We start from the raw sequence: 20,550 nt of genomic DNA on the forward strand, positions 1-20,550 counted from the left end.
TCCCCCTCCTCCTCCACCTCTTCCTCCTCTTCCACCTCCTCCTCCTCCTCCACCTCCCCCTCCTCCTCCTCCACCTCCTCCTCCACCTCCTCCTCCTCTTCCAGCTGTGGACACCACCAAGGATCCGTGTCAGAAGGTGAAGTGTAGCCGCCACAAGATCTGTGTTACCCAGGGTTACCAGAGAGCAACGTGTGTCAATGTCAACCGGAAGAAGCTGGAGCACAGGTGGGTGTTCAACCAATCAATGAATCAATCACTCAGAGATTCACAGGCAGAGTCATCTGGTGATGGGGGGGAGGAGTCTGCATATCATTAGTCCTGGAGGGAAAACTGTGCTCACCAGGGGAGCTTATTCCGCGGTGTTATCGTTGACAGCAGGCGTCTGTCAGCATGTCTTCTGAACAGCAGCGCTATTGATTACATCGCTGTCGTCGTGCCAACGTGCTGTACGTCTGTAAGCCCAGAATGATGTCATTTCAACTAGAACATTCCTGCTGTGCCATGATTAATTAAAAAGGTATAGTCTGCATCCCAAACAGCTCCTTGTATTTCCTTTATAGTGCACTACTATTGACCATAGGGTTCTCCTCAAAAGTAGTGCACTTTGTAGGGAGTAGGTTTTCCATTTGGGATGCAGGCACAAAAATGCAGTCAAACTAAACGTGACACTTCCCTCCCTATTGTTTTGTTGTGCATCAGACACACACGCACACACACACACACACAAACACGCACGCGCACACACACACACACACACACACACAAACACACATGCACACGCACACACACACACACACACACACAATTTGCAGGTAGAGTATCTCTCTTGGGTGTTATTTAGAGGTACCATGATGTTTATAAATGATGTTTATAGATGAACCTTGACCCCAGTAGACTAGAGACACCATGATGTTTACAGATGAACCTTTACCCAGTAGACTAGAGACACCATGATGTTTATAGATGAACCTTTACCCAGTAGACTAGAGACACCATGATGTTTACAGATGATCCTTTACCCAGTAGACTAGAGACACCATGATGTTTACAGATGAACCTTTACCCCAGTAGACTAGAGACACCATGATGTTTATAGATAAACCTTTACCCCAGTAGACTAGAGACACCATGATGTTTACAGATGAACCTTTACCCAGTAGACTAGAGACACCATGATGTTTATAGATGACCCAGTAGACTAGAGACACCATGATGTTTACAGATGAACCTTTACCCCAGTAGACTAGAGACACCATGATGTTTATAGATGACCCAGTAGACTAGAGACACCATGATGTTTATAGATGACCCAGTAGACTAGAGACACCATGATGTTTATAGATAAACCTTTACCCCAGTAGACTAGAGACACCATGATGTTTATAGATAAACCTTTACCCCAGTAGACTAGAGACACCATGATGTTTATAGATGAACCTTTACCCCAGTAGACTAGAGACACCATGATGTTTATAGATGAACCTTTACCCCAGTAGACTAGAGACACCATGATGTTTATAAATGAACCTTTACCCAGTAGACTAGAGACACCATGATGTTTATAAATGAACCTTTACCCAGTAGACTAGAGACACCATGATGTTTATAAATGAACCTTTACCCAGTAGACTAGAGACACCATGATGTTTATAGATAAACCTTTACCCCAGTAGACTAGAGACACCATGATGTTTATAGATGAACCTTTACCCAGTAGACTAGAGAAACCATGATGTTTACAGATGAACCTTTGGGATATTATTATAATTTATGAAACGTTTTGATCTAAGACCTAGCCTCTGAACCTCAGGCTTTCGAGACCAAATTTAAAGGACGGCGCTGCAATAATTAAATAAAACAACAACCATGGTAGCCATGGTAACACAATGCACTACTGAGGCTCCCCTGCCGCCCCACGAGAAGCAGATATATAATGATACCAGATACCAGATACATGATACCTGGTATCATTATATATCTGCTTCTCGTGGGGCGGCAGGGTAGCCTAGTGGTTAGAGCGTTGGACTAGTAACCGAATCTGTTAACTCATCTCCGTTTTTACTCTGTAGAAGCAGACAGCCTGTAGAGCTGATGCCTCATGAGAACACCTGTAAGCCCTGCCCTGTGGTTGCTGCCTCCCCTGTGTGTGGTACGGATAAACACAACTACGCCTCTCAGGTACTAACATACCTCCTCTTTCTCTCAATTCAATTATTACTCCCTGTCCCTCTCTCTCCCACCCTCTCTCTCTCCTCCTCATTCTCCCTCTCTCCCCCTCTCTCTCTCCGCCCCTCTCTCTCATCTCCCCTCTCTCTCTCTCCGCCCCTCTCTCATCTCTCCCTGTATATCTCTCTCGTCTCTCCCTGTATATCTCTCTCATCTCTCCCTGTATATCTCGTCTCTCCCTGTATATCTCTCTCATCTCTCCCTGTATATCTCTCTCATCTCTCCCTGTATATCTCTCTCATCTCTCCCTGTAAATCTCTCTCGTCTCTCCCTGTATATCTCATCTCTCCCTGTATATCTCTCTCGTCTCTCCCTGTAAATCTCTCTCGTCTCTCCCTGTATATCTCATCTCTCCCTGTATATCTCTCTCCTCTCTCCCTGTATATCTCTCTCGTCTCTCCCTGTATATCTCTCTCCTCTCTCCCTGTATATCTCTCTCGTCTCTCCCTGTATATCTCGTCTCTCCCTGTATATCTCGTCTCTCCCTGTATATCTCTCTCGTCTCTCCCTGTAAATCTCTCTCGTCTCTCCCTGTATATCTCATCTCTCCCTGTATATCTCTCTCGTCTCTCCCTGTAAATCTCTCTCGTCTCTCCCTGTATATCTCATCTCTCCCTGTATATCTCTCTCCTCTCTCCCTGTAAATCTCTCTCGTCTCTCCCTGTATATCTCTCTCCTCTCTCCCTGTATATCTCTCTCCTCTCTCCCTGTATATCTCTCTCCTCTCTCCCTGTATATCTCTCTCGTCTCTCCCTGTATATCTCGTCTCTCCCTGTATATCTCTCTCGTCTCTCCCTGTATATCTCTCTCCTCTCTCCCTGTATATCTCTCTCCTCTCTCCCTGTATATCTCGTCTCTCCCTGTATATCTCTCTCCTCTCTCCCTGTATATCTCGTCTCTCCCTGTATATCTCATCTCTCCCTGTATATCTCTCTCGTCTCTCCCTGTATATCTCTCTCCTCTCTCCCTGTATATCTCGTCTCTCCCTGTATATCTCTCTCGTCTCTCCCTGTATATCTCTCTCCTCTCTCCCTGTATATCTCGTCTCTCCCTGTATATCTCTCTCATCTCTCCCTGTATATCTCTCTCCTCTCTCCCTGTATATCTCGTCTCTCCCTGTATATCTCTCTCATCTCTCCCTGTATATCTCGTCTCTCCCTGTATATCTCGTCTCTCCCTGTATATCTCTCTCATCTCTCCCTGTATATCTCGTCTCTCCCTGTATATCTCGTCTCTCCCTGTATATCTCTCTCATCTCTCCCTGTATATCTCGTCTCTCCCTGTATATCTCGTCTCTCCCTGTATATCTCTCTCATCTCTCCCTGTATATCTCTCTCCTCTCTCCCTGTATATCTCGTCTCTCCCTGTATATCTCGTCTCTCCCTGTATATCTCTCTCATCTCTCCCTGTATATCTCGTCTCTCCCTGTATATCTCGTCTCTCCCTGTATATCTCTCTCATCTCTCCCTGTATATCTCGTCTCTCCCTGTATATCTCGTCTCTCCCTGTATATCTCTCTCATCTCTCCCTGTATATCTCTCTCCTCTCTCCCTGTATATCTCGTCTCTCCCTGTATATCTCTCTCCTCTCTCCCTGTATATCTCTCTCGTCTCTCCCTGTATATCTCGTCTCTCCCTGTATATCTCTCTCATCTCTCCCTGTATATCTCGTCTCTCCCTGTATATCTCGTCTCTCCCTGTATATCTCTCTCATCTCTCCCTGTATATCTCGTCTCTCCCTGTATATCTCGTCTCTCCCTGTATATCTCTCTCATCTCTCCCTGTATATCTCTCTCCTCTCTCCCTGTATATCTCGTCTCTCCCTGTATATCTCTCTCATCTCTCCCTGTATATCTCTCTCGTCTCTCCCTGTATATCTCGTCTCTCCCTGTATATCTCTCTCATCTCTCCCTGTATATCTCGTCTCTCCCTGTATATCTCGTCTCTCCCTGTATATCTCTCTCATCTCTCCCTGTATATCTCGTCTCTCCCTGTATATCTCGTCTCTCCCTGTATATCTCTCTCATCTCTCCCTGTATATCTCTCTCATCTCTCCCTGTATATCTCTCTCATCTCTCCCTGTATATCTCTCTCATCTCTCCCTGTATATCTCGTCTCTCCCTGTATATCTCGTCTCTCCCTGTATATCTCTCTCATCTCTCCCTGTATATCTCTCTCATCTCTCCCTGTATATCTCTCTCATCTCTCCCTGTATATCTCTCTCATCTCTCCCTGTATATCTCGTCTCTCCCTGTATATCTCTCTCATCTCTCCCTGTATATCTCTCTCATCTCTCCCTGTATATCTCTCTCATCTCTCCCTGTATATCTCTCTCATCTCTCCCTGTATATCTCGTCTCTCCCTGTATATCTCTCTCATCTCTCCCTGTATATCTCGTCTCTCCCTGTATATCTCTCTCCTCTCTCCCTGTATATCTCGTCTCTCCCTGTATATCTCGTCTCTCCCTGTATATCTCTCTCATCTCTCCCTGTATATCTCGTCTCTCCCTGTATATCTCGTCTCTCCCTGTATATCTCTCTCATCTCTCCCTGTATATCTCGTCTCTCCCTGTATATCTCGTCTCTCCCTGTATATCTCTCTCATCTCTCCCTGTATATCTCTCTCCTCTCTCCCTGTATATCTCGTCTCTCCCTGTATATCTCTCTCCTCTCTCCCTGTATATCTCTCTCGTCTCTCCCTGTATATCTCGTCTCTCCCTGTATATCTCTCTCATCTCTCCCTGTATATCTCGTCTCTCCCTGTATATCTCGTCTCTCCCTGTATATCTCTCTCATCTCTCCCTGTATATCTCGTCTCTCCCTGTATATCTCGTCTCTCCCTGTATATCTCTCTCATCTCTCCCTGTATATCTCTCTCCTCTCTCCCTGTATATCTCGTCTCTCCCTGTATATCTCTCTCATCTCTCCCTGTATATCTCTCTCGTCTCTCCCTGTATATCTCGTCTCTCCCTGTATATCTCTCTCATCTCTCCCTGTATATCTCGTCTCTCCCTGTATATCTCGTCTCTCCCTGTATATCTCTCTCATCTCTCCCTGTATATCTCGTCTCTCCCTGTATATCTCGTCTCTCCCTGTATATCTCTCTCATCTCTCCCTGTATATCTCTCTCATCTCTCCCTGTATATCTCTCTCATCTCTCCCTGTATATCTCTCTCATCTCTCCCTGTATATCTCGTCTCTCCCTGTATATCTCGTCTCTCCCTGTATATCTCTCTCATCTCTCCCTGTATATCTCTCTCATCTCTCCCTGTATATCTCTCTCATCTCTCCCTGTATATCTCTCTCATCTCTCCCTGTATATCTCGTCTCTCCCTGTATATCTCTCTCATCTCTCCCTGTATATCTCTCTCATCTCTCCCTGTATATCTCTCTCATCTCTCCCTGTATATCTCTCTCATCTCTCCCTGTATATCTCATCTCTCCCTGTATATCTCATCTCTCCCTGTATATCTCTCTCGTCTCTCCCTGTATATCTCTCTCATCTCTCCCTGTATATCTCTCTCATCTCTCCCTGTATATCTCTCTCATCTCTCCCTGTATATCTCTCTCATCTCTCCCTGTATATCTCTCTCATCTCTCCCTGTATATCTCTCTCGTCTCTCCCTGTATATCTCGTCTCTCCCTGTATATCTCATCTCTCCCTGTAAATCTCTCTCGTCTCTCCCTGTATATCTCTCTCGTCTCTCCCTGTAAATCTCTCTCGTCTCTCCCTGTATATCTCATCTCTCCCTGTATATCTCTCTCGTCTCTCCCTGTATATCTCATCTCTCCCTGTAAATCTCTCTCGTCTCTCCCTGTATATCTCATCTCTCCCTGTATATCTCTCTCGTCTCTCCCTGTATATCTCATCTCTCCCTGTATATCTCTCTCATCTCTCCCTGTATATCTCTCTCGTCTCTCCCTGTATATCTCATCTCTCCCTGTAAATCTCTCTCGTCTCTCCCTGTATATCTCATCTCTCCCTGTATATCTCTCTCGTCTCTCCCTGTATATCTCATCTCTCCCTGTATATCTCTCTCATCTCTCCCTGTATATCTCTCTCATCTCTCCCTGTATATCTCTCTCCTCTCTCCCTGTATATCTCTCTCATCTCTCCCTGTATATCTCTCTCGTCTCTCCCTGTATATCTCATCTCTCCCTGTATATCTCTCTCATCTCTCCCTGTATATCTGGTTCCAAGAGGACAAGTGCACTGTACCGCTGGATGATTGCAAATGCAGGTGTTCATCCCAAGTGGCACCCTATTCCCTTTATAGTGCACTACTTTGACCAGGGCCCATAAGGAATAGGCTGCCATTTAGGACGCAGGTCAGGATGAATGCAATGCATGCGTGTGATCAATGTTTGTCTCAGGTTTGAACAGCGTAGCACCGTAGCACCGCCCACTACTTTCCCCCTTTATTGATTTATGTAGTTTTTAATTCTGACCTTGATGAGAATGACTGCTCACTCAGCCCCTTCTCCCTCATCTCTCCCTCTCTCCCTCCTCTCTTCCTCTCTCCCTCCTCTCTCCCTCCTCTCTCCCTCGTCTCTCCCTCTCTCCCTCCTTTCTTCCTCTCTCCCTCCTCTCTTTCCTCTCTCCATCCTCTTTCCCTCCTCTCTCTCTCTCTCTCTCTCTCCCTCCTCTCTCGCTCTCTTTCCCTCCCCCTCCTCTCTCCCTCCCACTCTCTTTCCTCTCTCCCTCCTCTCTTCCTCCTTTCTCCTGCCTGTCTCCCTCCTCTCTCCATCCTCTCTCCTAATTTTCTCTGTCTTTCACTCTCTCCTCTCTATTTTTCTCTCTCCAGCTTCTCTCTCCTCTCTCCTCTCTCCTCTCTCCTGCCTCTGTCCCTCCTCTGTCATTTGAATGAGCAATCTGTTTTTCTGCGGTCACCCCCATAAATATTTTATCGGCATTCAAGATTACCCTGTTCAACTCAGGCAAGCCTGGACCTGGCACAGCTACTCTCTCTCTCTACTCTCTACTCTCTCCTCTCTCTCTCTACTCTCTACTCTCTACTCTCTCTCTCTCCTCTCTACTCTCTACTCTCTCTCTCTCTACTCTCTACTCTCTCCTCTCTCTCTCTACTCTCTCCTCTCTCTCTCTACTCTCTCCTCTCTCTCTCTCTCTCTCTCTCTCTACTCTCTCCTCTCTCTCTCTCTCTACTCTCTACTCTCTCCTCTCTCTCTCTACTCTCTACTCTCTACTCTCTACTCTCTCTCTACTCTCTACTCTCTCCTCTCTCTCTACTCTCTCCTCTCTAATCTCTCTCTCTACTCTCTCTCTCTCCTCTCTCCTCTCTACTCTCTACTCTCTACTCTCTCCTCTCTCTCTCTCCTCTCTACTCTCTTTCTCTCCCTATTTCTCTCCCCCATCTCTCTCTCTCCTCTCTCCTCTCTACTCTCCTCTCTACTCTCTCTCTCTCCTCTCTACTCTCTTTCTCTCTCCCTATTTCTCTCTCCCTATCTCCCCCTATCTCTCTCTCTCCTCTCTACTCTCTTTCTCTCCCTACTCTCTCTCCCTATTTCTCTCTCCCTATCTCCCCCTATCTCTCTCTTTCTCTCTCTACTCAATTCAATTCAAAGGGCTTTCTACTCTCTCTTTATCTCTCTCTCTCTCTGCTGCAGGTGAAAAGCAAGAGTGCTACTGTTGTAAATACACATTAAGCTGTGTGTGTGTGTTACTGTGTGTGTGTGTGTGTGTTCATACGTGTGTGTGTGTTCCTGTGTGTGTGTGTGTTCCTGTGTGTGTGTGTGTGTGTTCCTGTGTGTGTGTGTGTTCCTGTGTGTGTGTTCATACGTGTGTGTGTGTTCCTGTGTGTGTGTTCCTGTGTGTGTGTGTGTGTGTGTGTGTGTGTGTGTGTATGCATGCATGTGTTTCTGTGTTTTTGCGTGTATGTCATTTTAAAATGACGATTAGCTCTGTGCTCTTGTCTCTGATTAATATATACAATATATGCAAAGTATGTGGACACCCCTTCAAATGAGCTATTTCAGCCACACCCATTGCTGACAGGTGTATAAAATTGAGCACGCAGCCATGCAATCTCCATAGACAAACATTGGCAGTAGAATGGCCTTACTGAAGAGCTCAGTGACTTTCAATGTGGCATCATCATAGGATGCCACCTTTCCAACAAGTCAGTTCTTCATATTTCTGCCCTGCTAGAGCCGCCTCGGTCAACTGTAAGGGCTGTTATTGTGAAGGTGAAACATCTAGGAGCAACAACGGCCCAGCCGCAAAGTGGTAGGCCACACAAGCTCACAGAACGGGACCACCGAGTGCTGTAGTGTGTAAAAAGGGTCTGTCCTCGGTTGCAACAATCACTACCGAGTTCCAAACTGCCTCTGGAAGCAACGTCAGCACAAGAACTGTTCGTTGATAGCTTCATGAAATGGGTTTCAGGAGAACGCTACCTGCCCGAATGCACAGTTCCAACACAGAGTCCTGACCTCGACCCCATCGAACACCTTTGGGATGAGTTGGAACACCGACTGTGAACCAGGCCTAATCACCCAACATCAGTGTCAGACCTCACTAATGCAGTTGGTGTGTAGATTTGTACTGTTGTTGAACTGCAGTGTAATCTTTCTCTCTCTCCCTCTTGCTTTATCCTCTCTCTCTTTCTCTCCTCTCTCCCCGTTCTCTCTCTCTCTCTCTCTCTCTCTCTTTCTCTCTCCTCTCTCCCCCCTTCTATCTCTCTCTCTCTCCTCTCTCCCCCCTTCTATCTCTCTCTCTCTCTTTCTCTCCTCTCTCCCCGTTCTATCTCTCTCTCTCTCTCTCTTTCTCTCCTCTCTCCCCCCTTCTATATCTCTCTCTTTCTCTCCTCTCACCCCCTTCTATCTCTCTCTCTCTCCTCTCTCCCCCCTTCTATCTCTCTCTCTCTCTTTCTCTCCTCTCTCCCCGTTCTATCTCTCTCTCTCTCTCTCTTTCTCTCCTCTCTCCCCCCTTCTATATCTCTCTCTTTCTCTCCTCTCACCCCCTTCTATCTATCTCTCTCTCCCTCTCCTTTCTCCCCCCTTCTCTCTCTCTCTCTCTCTCTCTCTCTCTCTTTCTCTCCTCTCTCCCCCCTTCTATCTCTCTCTCTCTTTCTCTCCTCTCTCCCCCCTTCTATCTCTCTCTCTCTTTCGCTCCTCTCTCCCCCGTTCTATCTCTCTCCCCCCCCCCCCCCTCCCTCTCTCTCTCTCCTCCAGTGTAAGTTGGAGCAGCAGGGCTGTTTAACAGGGAAGGATCTGAGTGTGAAATGCCAGGGCATGTGCCCCTGTGCCACCGCTGCCGCCCCCATCACAGAGACAGAGGACAAACACGGCAAGTACACACGCACAAACTCGCACGCAGTGTGTGTTGTTCTGTCAGTGTGTGTTGTTCTGTCAGTGTGTGTTGTTCTGTCAGTGTGTGTTGTTCTGTCAGTGTGTATGTTGTTCTGTCAGTGTGTGTTGTTCTGTCAGTGTGTGTTGTTCTGTCAGGGTGTGTTGTTCTGTCAGGGTGTGTTGTTCTGTCAGGGTGTGTGTTGTTCTGTCAGTGTGTGTTGTTCTGTCAGTGTGTGTGTTGTTCTGTCAGTGTGTGTGTTGTTCTGTCAGGGTGTGTTGTTCTGTCAGTGTGTGTGTTGTTCTGTCAGTGTGTGTTGTTCTGTCAGTGTGTGTGTTGTTCTGTCAGTGTGTGTGTTGTTCTGTCAGGGTGTGTTGTTCTGTCAGGGTGTGTGTTGCTCTGTCAGTGTGTGTTGTTCTGTCAGTGTGTGTTGTTCTGTCAGTGTGTGTTGTTCTGTCAGGGTGTGTTGTTCTGTCAGTGTGTGTTGTTCTGTCAGTGTGTGTTGTTTGGTCAGTGTGTGTGTTGTTCTGTCAGTGTGTGTGTGTTGTTCTGTCAGGGTGTGTTGTTCTGTCAGGGTGTGTTGTTCTGTCAGTGTGTGTGTTGTTCTGTCAGTGTGTGTTGTTCTGTCAGTGTGTGTGTTGTTCTGTCAGTGTGTGTGTTGTTCTGTCAGTGTGTGTTGTTTGGTCAGGGTGTGTGTTGTTCTGTCAGTGTGTGTTGTTTTGTCTGTGTGTGTGTTGTTCTGTCAGGGTGTGTTGTTCTGTCAGTATGTGTTGTTCTGTCAGTGTGTGTGTTGTTCTGTCAGTGTGTGTGTTGTTCTGTCAGTGTGTGTGTTGTTCTGTCAGTGTGTGTTGTTCTGTCAGTGTGTGTTGTTTGGTCAGTGTGTGTTGTTCTGTCAGGGTGTGTTGTTCTGTCAGTATGTGTTGTTCTGTCAGTGTGTGTGTTGTTCTGTCAGTGTGTGTGTTGTTCTGTCAGTGTGTGTGTTGTTCTGTCAGTGTGTGTGTTGTTCTGTCAGTGTGTGTATTGTTCTGTCAGTGTGTGTGTTGTTCTGTCAGTGTGTGTTGTTCTGTCAGTGTGTGTTGTTCTGTCAGTGTGTGTTGTTCTGTCAGTGTGTGTTGTTTGGTCAGTGTGTGTTGTTTGGTCAGTGTCGTCTGCGTGTCAAGGTCTCTAGCTATTTGACAGACAGCCGCCTGAGATAGCTAGCTGCCAACGGATGACAACATCAATTGAACGTAGCTGTTTCGTAATGGGATATGACTGAGGCCTAATGATGTTTTATTCTACGGGAGAGGATACCTTTTTCCTCCCTCACCCTACCCTCACACAGCAGCTGTCTCTCGTTGAGATCAAAACAAGTCCATCTGAGAGACTGGGGTTAGCAGGTAGGCTAGCAGTGGTCTGATTGAAAAGTCTCTGTGAGTGAAATAGTCTTTCTGTCATGATGCCGTTGGTTATTTAGAGTGGGCAGATATCACGATATCCAGACACACCATTGATTGTCCGTGACTCCTGGTCGTGTGGAAATGCCAGTAGATGCAAACAGTTGTTCGTCTCAGTGTCTACTGGCACAGCAAGTTGTTGATGTCTACATTAGCTAGCTGGACTCGGTGAGACCTGTCCTACTGTATGGTAGTTGGGGACTCAGTGATACCTGTCCTACTGTATGGTAGTTAGGGACTCGGTGAGACCTGTCCTACTGTATGGTAGTTGTGGACTCAGTGATACCTGTCCTACTGTATGGTAGTTAGGGACTCGGTGAGACCTGTCCTACTGTATGGTAGTTAGGGACTCGGTGAGACCTGTCCTACTGTATGGTAGTTGGGGACTCGGTGAGACCTGTCCTACTGTATGGTAGTTAGGGACTCGGTGAGACCTGTCTTACTGTATGGTAGTTAGGGACTCGGTGAGACCTGTCCTACTGTATGGTAGTTGTGGACTCAGTGATACCTGTCCTACTGTATGGTAGTTAGGGACTCGGTGAGACCTGTCCTACTGTATGGTAGTTAGGGACTCGGTGAGACCTGTCCTACTGTATGGTAGTTGGGGACTCGGTGAGACCTGTCCTACTGTATGGTAGTTAGGGACTCGGTGAGACCTGTCCTACTGTATGGTAGTTGTGGACTCGGTGAGACCTGTCCTACTGTATGGTAGTTGGGGACTCGGTGAGACCTGTCCTACTGTATGGTAGTTGTGGACTCGGTGAGACCTGTCCTACTGTATGGTAGTTAGGGACTCGGTGAGACCTGTCCTACTGTATGGTAGTGGTGGACTCGGTGAGACCTGTCCTACTGTATGGTAGTTATGGACTCAGTGAGACCTGTCCTACTGTATGGTAGTTAGGGACTCGGTGAGACCTGTCCTACTGTATGGTAGTTAGGGACTCCGTGAGACCTGTCCTACTGTATGGTAGTTGTGGACTCGGTGAGACCTGTCCTACTGTTCGGTAGTCGTGGACTCGGTGAGACCTGTCCTACTGTATGGTAGTTAGGGACTCGGTGAGACCTGTCCTACTGTATGGTAGTTATGGACTCAGTGATACCTGTCCTACTGTATGGTAGTTAGGGACTCGGTGAGACCTGTCCTACTGTATGGTAGTTAGGGACTCGGTGAGACCTGTCCTACTGTTCGGTAGTTGTGGACTCGGTGAGACCTGTCCTACTGTATGGTAGTTAGGGACTCGGTGAGACCTGTCCTACTGTATGGTAGTTAGGGACTCGGTGAGACCTGTCCTACTGTATGGTAGTTAGGGACTCGGTGAGACCTGTCCTACTGTATGGTAGTTATGGACTCAGTGAGACCTGTCCTACTGTATGGTAGTTAGGGACTCGGTGAGACCTGTCCTACTCTATGGTAGTTGTGGACTCAGTGAGACCTGTCCTACTGTATGGTCGTTGTGGACTTGGTGAGACCTGTCCTACTGTATGGTAGTTATGGACTCAGTGAGACCTGTCCTACTGTATGGTAGTTGGAGACTCGGTGAGACCTGTCCTACTGTATGGTAGTTGTGGACTCGGTGAGACCTGTCCTACTGTATGGTAGTTAGGGACTCGGTGAGACCTGTCCTACTGTATGGTAGTTGGGGACTTGGTGAGACCTGTCCTACTGTATGGTAGTTGTGGACTTGGTGAGACCTATCCTACTGTATGGTAGTTGGGGACTTGGTGAGACCTGTCCTACTCTATGGTAGTTGTGGACTTGGTGAGACCTGTCCTACTGTATGGTAGTTGGGGACTTGGTGAGACCTGTCCTACTGTATGGTAGTTGGGGACTTGGTGAGACCTGTCCTACTGTTCGGTAGTTGTGGACTCGGTGAGACCTGTCCTACTGTATGGTAGTTGTGGACTGAGTGAGACCTGTCCTACTGTTCGGTAGTCGTGGACTCGGTGAGACCTGTCCTACTGTATGGTAGTTAGGGACTCGGTGAGACCTGTCCTACTGTATGGTAGTTGTGGACTCGGTGAGACCTGTCCTACTGTATGGTAGTTGGGGACTCGGTGAGACCTGTCCTACTGTATGGTAGTTGTGGACTCGGTGAGACCTGTCCTACTGTATGGTAGTTAGGGACTCGGTGAGACCTGTCCTACTGTATGGTAGTTATGGACTCAGTGAGACCTGTCCTACTGTATGGTAGTTAGGGACTCGGTGAGACCTGTCCTACTGTATGGTAGTTAGGGACTCGGTGAGACCTGTCCTACTGTTCGGTAGATGTGGACTCGGTGAGACCTGTCCTACTGTTCGGTAGTCGTGGACTCGGTGAGACCTGTCCTACTGTATGGTAGTTAGGGACTCGGTGAGACCTGTCCTACTGTATGGTAGTTATGGACTCAGTGAGACCTGTCCTACTGTATGGTAGTTAGGGACTCGGTGAGACCTGTCCTACTGTATGGTAGTTAGGGACTCGGTGAGACCTGTCCTATAGTATGGTAGTTGTGGACTCAGTGAGACCTGTCCTACTGTATGGTAGTTGGAGACTCGGTGAGACCTGTCCTACTGTATGGTAGTTAGGGACTCGGTGAGACCTGTCCTACTGTATGGTAGTTAGGGACTCGGTGAGACCTGTCCTACTCTATGGTAGTTAGGGACTCGGTGAGACCTGTCCTACTGTATGGTAGTTATGGACTCAGTGAGACCTGTCCTACTGTATGGTAGTTATGGACTCAGTGAGACCTGTCCTACTGTATGGTAGTTAGGGACTCGGTGAGACCTGTCCTACTGTATGGTAGTTGTGGACTCAGTGAGACCTGTCCTACTGTATGGTAGTTGGAGACTCAGTGAGACCTGTCCTACTGTATGGTAGTTGTGGACTCGGTGAGACCTGTCCTACTGTATGGTAGTTAGGGACTCGGTGAGACCTGTCCTACTGTATGGTAGTTATGGACTCAGTGAGACCTGTCCTACTGTATGGTAGTTAGGGACTCAGTGAGACCTGTCCTACTGTATGGTAGTTAGGGACTCGGTGAGACCTGTCCTACTGTATGGTAGTTGTGGACTTGGTGAGACCTGTCCTACTGTATGGTAGTTGTGGACTCGGTGAGACCTGTCCTACTGTATGGTAGTTGTGGACTTGGTGAGACCTGTCCTACTGTATGGTAGTTATGGACTCAGTGAGACCTGTCCTACTGTATGGTAGTTATGGACTCAGTGAGACCTGTCCTACTGTATGGTAGTTGTGGACTCGGTGAGACCTGTCCTACTGTATGGTAGTTGTGGACTCGGTGAGACCTGTCCTACTGTATGGTAGTTAGGGACTCGGTGAGACCTGTCCTACTGTATGGTAGTTGTGGACTTGGTGAGACCTGTCCTACTGTATGGTAGTTAGGGACTCGGTGAGACCTGTCCTACTGTATGGTAGTGGTGGACTCGGTGAGACCTGTCCTACTGTATGGTAGTTATGGACTCAGTGAGACCTGTCCTACTGTATGGTAGTTAGGGACTCGGTGAGACCTGTCCTACTGTATGGTAGTTAGGGACTCGGTGAGACCTGTCCTACTGTTCGGTAGATGTGGACTCGGTGAGACCTGTCCTACTGTTCGGTAGTCGTGGACTCGGTGAGACCTGTCCTACTGTATGGTAGTTAGGGACTCGGTGAGACCTGTCCTACTGTATGGTAGTTATGGACTCAGTGAGACCTGTCCTACTGTATGGTAGTTAGGGACTCGGTGAGACCTGTCCTACTGTATGGTAGTTAGGGACTCGGTGAGACCTGTCCTATAGTATGGTAGTTGTGGACTCAGTGAGACCTGTCCTACTGTATGGTAGTTGGAGACTCGGTGAGACCTGTCCTACTGTATGGTAGTTAGGGACTCGGTGAGACCTGTCCTACTGTATGGTAGTTAGGGACTCGGTGAGACCTGTCCTACTCTATGGTAGTTAGGGACTCGGTGAGACCTGTCCTACTGTATGGTAGTTATGGACTCAGTGAGACCTGTCCTACTGTATGGTAGTTATGGACTCAGTGAGACCTGTCCTACTGTATGGTAGTTAGGGACTCGGTGAGACCTGTCCTACTGTATGGTAGTTGTGGACTCAGTGAGACCTGTCCTACTGTATGGTAGTTGGAGACTCAGTGAGACCTGTCCTACTGTATGGTAGTTGTGGACTCGGTGAGACCTGTCCTACTGTATGGTCGTTGTGGACTTGGTGAGACCTGTCCTACTGTATGGTAGTTATGGACTCAGTGAGACCTGTCCTACTGTATGGTAGTTGGAGACTCGGTGAGACCTGTCCTACTGTATGGTAGTTGTGGACTCGGTGAGACCTGTCCTACTGTATGGTAGTTAGGGACTCGGTGAGACCTGTCCTACTGTATGGTAGTTGGGGACTTGGTGGGACCTGTCCTACTGTATGGTAGTTGTGGACTTGGTGAGACCTATCCTACTGTATGGTAGTTGGGGACTTGGTGAGACCTGTCCTACTCTATGGTAGTTGTGGACTTGGTGAGACCTGTCCTACTGTATGGTAGTTGGGGACTTGGTGAGACCTGTCCTACTGTATGGTAGTTGGGGACTTGGTGAGACCTGTCCTACTGTTCGGTAGTTGTGGACTCGGTGAGACCTGTCCTACTGTATGGTAGTTGTGGACTGAGTGAGACCTGTCCTACTGTTCGGTAGTCGTGGACTCGGTGAGACCTGTCCTACTGTATGGTAGTTAGGGACTCGGTGAGACCTGTCCTACTGTATGGTAGTTGTGGACTCGGTGAGACCTGTCCTACTGTATGGTAGTTGGGGACTCGGTGAGACCTGTCCTACTGTATGGTAGTTATGGACTCAGTGAGACCTGTCCTACTGTATGGTAGTTATGGACTCAGTGAGACCTGTCCTACTGTATGGTAGTTAGGGACTCGGTGAGACCTGTCCTACTGTATGGTAGTTGTGGACTCAGTGAGACCTGTCCTACTGTATGGTAGTTGGAGACTCAGTGAGACCTGTCCTACTGTATGGTAGTTGTGGACTCGGTGAGACCTGTCCTACTGTATGGTAGTTGTGGACTCGGTGAGACCTGTCCTACTGTATGGTAGTTATGGACTCAGTGAGACCTGTCCTACTGTATGGTAGTTAGGGACTCAGTGAGACCTGTCCTACTGTATGGTAGTTAGGGACTCGGTGAGACCTGTCCTACTGTATGGTAGTTGTGGACTTGGTGAGACCTGTCCTACTGTATGGTAGTTGTGGACTCGGTGAGACCTGTCCTACTGTATGGTAGTTGTGGACTTGGTGAGACCTGTCCTACTGTATGGTAGTTATGGACTCAGTGAGACCTGTCCTACTGTATGGTAGTTATGGACTCAGTGAGACCTGTCCTACTGTATGGTAGTTGTGGACTCGGTGAGACCTGTCCTACTGTATGGTAGTTGTGGACTCGGTGAGACCTGTCCTACTGTATGGTAGTTAGGGACTCGGTGAGACCTGTCCTACTGTATGGTAGTTGTGGACTTGGTGAGACCTGTCCTACTGTATGGTAGTTAGGGACTCGGTGAGACCTGTCCTACTGTATGGTAGTGGTGGACTCGGTGAGACCTGTCCTACTGTATGGTAGTTATGGACTCAGTGAGACCTGTCCTACTGTATGGTAGTTAGGGACTCGGTGAGACCTGTCCTACTGTATGGTAGTTAGGGACTCGGTGAGACCTGTCCTACTGTTCGGTAGATGTGGACTCGGTGAGACCTGTCCTACTGTTCGGTAGTCGTGGACTCGGTGAGACCTGTCCTACTGTATGGTAGTTAGGGACTCGGTGAGACCTGTCCTACTGTATGGTAGTTATGGACTCAGTGAGACCTGTCCTACTGTATGGTAGTTAGGGACTCGGTGAGACCTGTCCTACTGTATGGTAGTTAGGGACTCGGTGAGACCTGTCCTATAGTATGGTAGTTGTGGACTCAGTGAGACCTGTCCTACTGTATGGTAGTTGGAGACTCGGTGAGACCTGTCCTACTGTATGGTAGTTAGGGACTCGGTGAGACCTGTCCTACTGTATGGTAGTTAGGGACTCGGTGAGACCTGTCCTACTCTATGGTAGTTAGGGACTCGGTGAGACCTGTCCTACTGTATGGTAGTTATGGACTCAGTGAGACCTGTCCTACTGTATGGTAGTTATGGACTCAGTGAGACCTGTCCTACTGTATGGTAGTTAGGGACTCGGTGAGACCTGTCCTACTGTATGGTAGTTGTGGACTCAGTGAGACCTGTCCTACTGTATGGTAGTTGGAGACTCAGTGAGACCTGTCCTACTGTATGGTAGTTGTGGACTCGGTGAGACCTGTCCTACTGTATGGTAGTTAGGGACTCGGTGAGACCTGTCCTACTGTATGGTAGTTATGGACTCAGTGAGACCTGTCCTACTGTATGGTAGTTAGGGACTCAGTGAGACCTGTCCTACTGTATGGTAGTTAGGGACTCGGTGAGACCTGTCCTACTGTATGGTAGTTGTGGACTTGGTGAGACCTGTCCTACTGTATAGTAGTTGTGGACTCGGTGAGACCTGTCCTACTGTATGGTAGTTGTGGACTTGGTGAGACCTGTCCTACTGTATGGTAGTTATGGACTCAGTGAGACCTGTCCTACTGTATGGTAGTTATGGACTCAGTGAGACCTGTCCTACTGTATGGTAGTTGTGGACTCGGTGAGACCTGTCCTACTGTATGGTAGTTGTGGACTCGGTGAGACCTGTCCTACTGTATGGTAGTTAGGGACTCGGTGAGACCTGTCCTACTGTATGGTAGTTGTGGACTTGGTGAGACCTGTCCTACTGTATGGTAGTTGTGGACTCGGTGAGACCTGTCCTACTGTATGGTAGTTGTGGACTTGGTGAGACCTGTCCTACTGTATGGTAGTTGGGGACTCGGTGAGACCTGTCCTACTGTATGGTAGTTGGGGACTCGGTGAGACCTGTCCTACTGTATGGTAGTTATGGACTCAGTGAGACCTGACCTACTGTATGGTAGTTAGGGACTCAGTGAGACCTGTCCTACTGTATGGTAGTTATGGACTCAGTGAGACCTGTCCTACTGTATGGTAGTTAGGGACTCAGTGAGACCTGTCCTACTGTATGGTAGTTGTGGACTCGTGTGTGTGTGTGAGAGTGTGAGTGTGAGTGTGAGTGTGAGTGTGAGTGTGAGTGTGAGTGTGAGTGTGTCTGTGTCTGTGTATGTCTGTCTGTCTGTCTGTCTGTCTGTCTGTCTGTCTGTCTGTCTGTCTGTCTGTCTGTCTGTGTGTGTGTGTGTGTGTGTGTGTGTGTGTGTGTGTGTGTGTGTGTGTGTGTGTCTGTGTCTGTGTCTGTGTCTGTGTCTGTGTCTGTGTGTGTGTGTGTGTGTGTGTGTTATGTTATGAACTGTAGGGTTTCCCTTTCTTTCCCTCAGCAGAGAGCTGTACCGGGCAGGACCTGGCAGACCTTGGAGACCGCCTCAGAGACTGGTTCCAACTGCTCCATGGAAACGCCAAGCAGAACAACTCAGGCAAGCCTGGACCTGGCACCGCCTCAGGTGAGTGTGTTTGTGTGTCCCTGGAGCTGGCACCGCCTCTGTCTCTCTTTCTCCCTCTATCTGTCCTCTATTCTCTCTCTCTCTCTCGCTCTCTCCCTCTCTCTCTCTCTCTCCTCTACTATCTCTCTCTCTCCTCTCTATCTCTCTCTCTCTCTCTCCCCTCTACTCTCTCTCTTTCTCCCTCTATCTCTCCTCTACACTCTCTCCTCTACTCTCTCTCTCTCCTCTCTCTCTCTCTCACTCTCTCACTCTTCTCTCTCTCTCTCTCTCTCTCTCTCTCTCACTCTTCTCTCTCTCTCTCTCCTCTCTCTCTCTCTCCTCTACTCTCTCTCTCTCTCTCTCTCTCATTCCTCTCTCTCTCCTCTCTTCCAGTACACTCCTTTATGCTCTGATTGACAGCTGACATCTCAGTTATGACAGTCCCGTAATGAAATCTTCACCCAATAAAGAGCTATACACAAAGTAGCACCTTCCTGTCTGAGTTGCAATGTGTTTGAAAGTCATCAGTGTCACAGACAGACCGTATTGAATTCAACTCAGTACCACGTTGTATCATGCGAAAAGTAAAGGGAGATTTAATATTGGTTTCCTACGTGGCCCTCAAGCTGAAAATAACAAACAAAACATGGTGCAGATGGCAATACAGAAGGGCCTCCTCACAGAGACACCCTCTCAGATGTTCTCCCAGACCCAGAACCCAGGAGGGCTGAAGCCCCACCCCATAGTAGAGGGAGGAGAGACAGGGAACAGAGAGAGAGAACAGCGTGACATCACAGCAACATGACAGCACAGCAACATGACAGCACAGCAACATGACATCACAGCAACATGACATCACAGCAACATGACATCACAGCAACATGACATCAAAACAACATGACATCACAGCAACATGACATCAAAACAACGTGACATCACAACAACATGACAGCACACAACATGACATCACAGCAACATGACATCACAGGAACATGGCATCAAAACAACGTGACATCACAGCAACATGGCATCACAGCAACATGACATTACAGCAACGTGACATCACAGCAACATGACATCACAACATCATGACATCACAAAGCTCCCATTCACACAACTCCTGAAGAATAACAGATCAGGGTGAAACATAGAACTGTAAGTTGATGAAATATGGATTATGACACTGGCCAGTATAATAAAGGATAAACACAATAAACATTCATACATCCACTCTGTCATTCTCAGCCCTCCCGTCTAGAGATAGCAGGCACCCTGTGAAAGGCCTCCTCTAAAATATGCCTTATGTGGCAGTAGGCAGGAAGAGGAGAAGTGAAGTGAATCACATTCACAATCAAGTAATTTCCTTGTATTTGTTTAGCCAGGATAGTCCCCTCAGTAACACCTGCCACTGTTTTCCAGGGAGTCCTGGGCTCCGTAAACTAAATCACATTTAGTTTCAACTTGGTCTTTTGTTTTGATTTAATTGACCTGGGATTTGATTTGACCTTGATTTGATGTGTCTTGAAAGACATCTCGTAAAATAAAATGTATAATTATTATGTGCATGTTTTCTCTCCTCAGTCCTGGACAAGAGCCTGGTGGCCAGCTGTAAGGATTCCATAGGCTGGATGTTCTCGAAGCTGGATACTAATACTGACCTGTATCTGGACCAGGTAACTTTGTCTTGTCTGATAGTCCTTTCATTTGTTTTACCACGGAGGACCACTTTGAAAACAAGTGTTTTAATGAATACTTTCAGGTGTTATCTTTCTGGGATCAGATTGCTCATCTCGTTTGACATGTACAGTACGTGATATGTGTTATTTTCACACCAAATAAATGTAAAAATACATTTTAATTTCAGGCCGAGCTGGCAGCTATCAACCTGGACAAGTATGAGGTGTGCATCCGCCCCTTCTTCAACTCCTGTGACGGCTACAAGGATGGGAGGGTATCCACCGCAGAGTGGTGCCTCTGCTTCTGGAGGGAAAGTGAGTTACTGACTGACTGACTGACAAACCCAGGGTTCTGCTTCTGGAGGGAAAGTGAGTTACTGACTGACTGAC

At 47.8% G+C, this 20,550-nt stretch overlaps 1 protein-coding gene across 2 annotated transcripts in view; it reads left to right on the forward strand.

The window, feature by feature from the left end:
• Positions 1–20,550, forward strand: part of LOC110515875 (testican-2-like) — a 113,019-nt gene that overhangs the window by 61,598 nt on the left and 30,871 nt on the right. The window contains exons 4-9 of one of the 2 annotated variants that reach the window (XM_036959871.1): positions 105–225; positions 2,070–2,178; positions 9,416–9,530; positions 18,386–18,505; positions 20,066–20,157; positions 20,349–20,475. In XM_036959871.1, the coding sequence (XP_036815766.1) occupies positions 105–225; positions 2,070–2,178; positions 9,416–9,530; positions 18,386–18,505; positions 20,066–20,157; positions 20,349–20,475 (684 nt within the window). Of the gene's footprint in view, positions 1–104; positions 226–2,069; positions 2,179–9,415; positions 9,531–18,382; positions 18,506–20,065; positions 20,158–20,348; positions 20,476–20,550 lie in introns of both variants that reach the window. The other variant, XM_036959870.1, reaches the window with a different exon arrangement.

This window comes from Oncorhynchus mykiss, chromosome 23 (assembly GCF_013265735.2).
Source record: "Oncorhynchus mykiss isolate Arlee chromosome 23, USDA_OmykA_1.1, whole genome shotgun sequence".
NCBI classification, from domain to species: domain Eukaryota; kingdom Metazoa; phylum Chordata; class Actinopteri; order Salmoniformes; family Salmonidae; genus Oncorhynchus; species Oncorhynchus mykiss.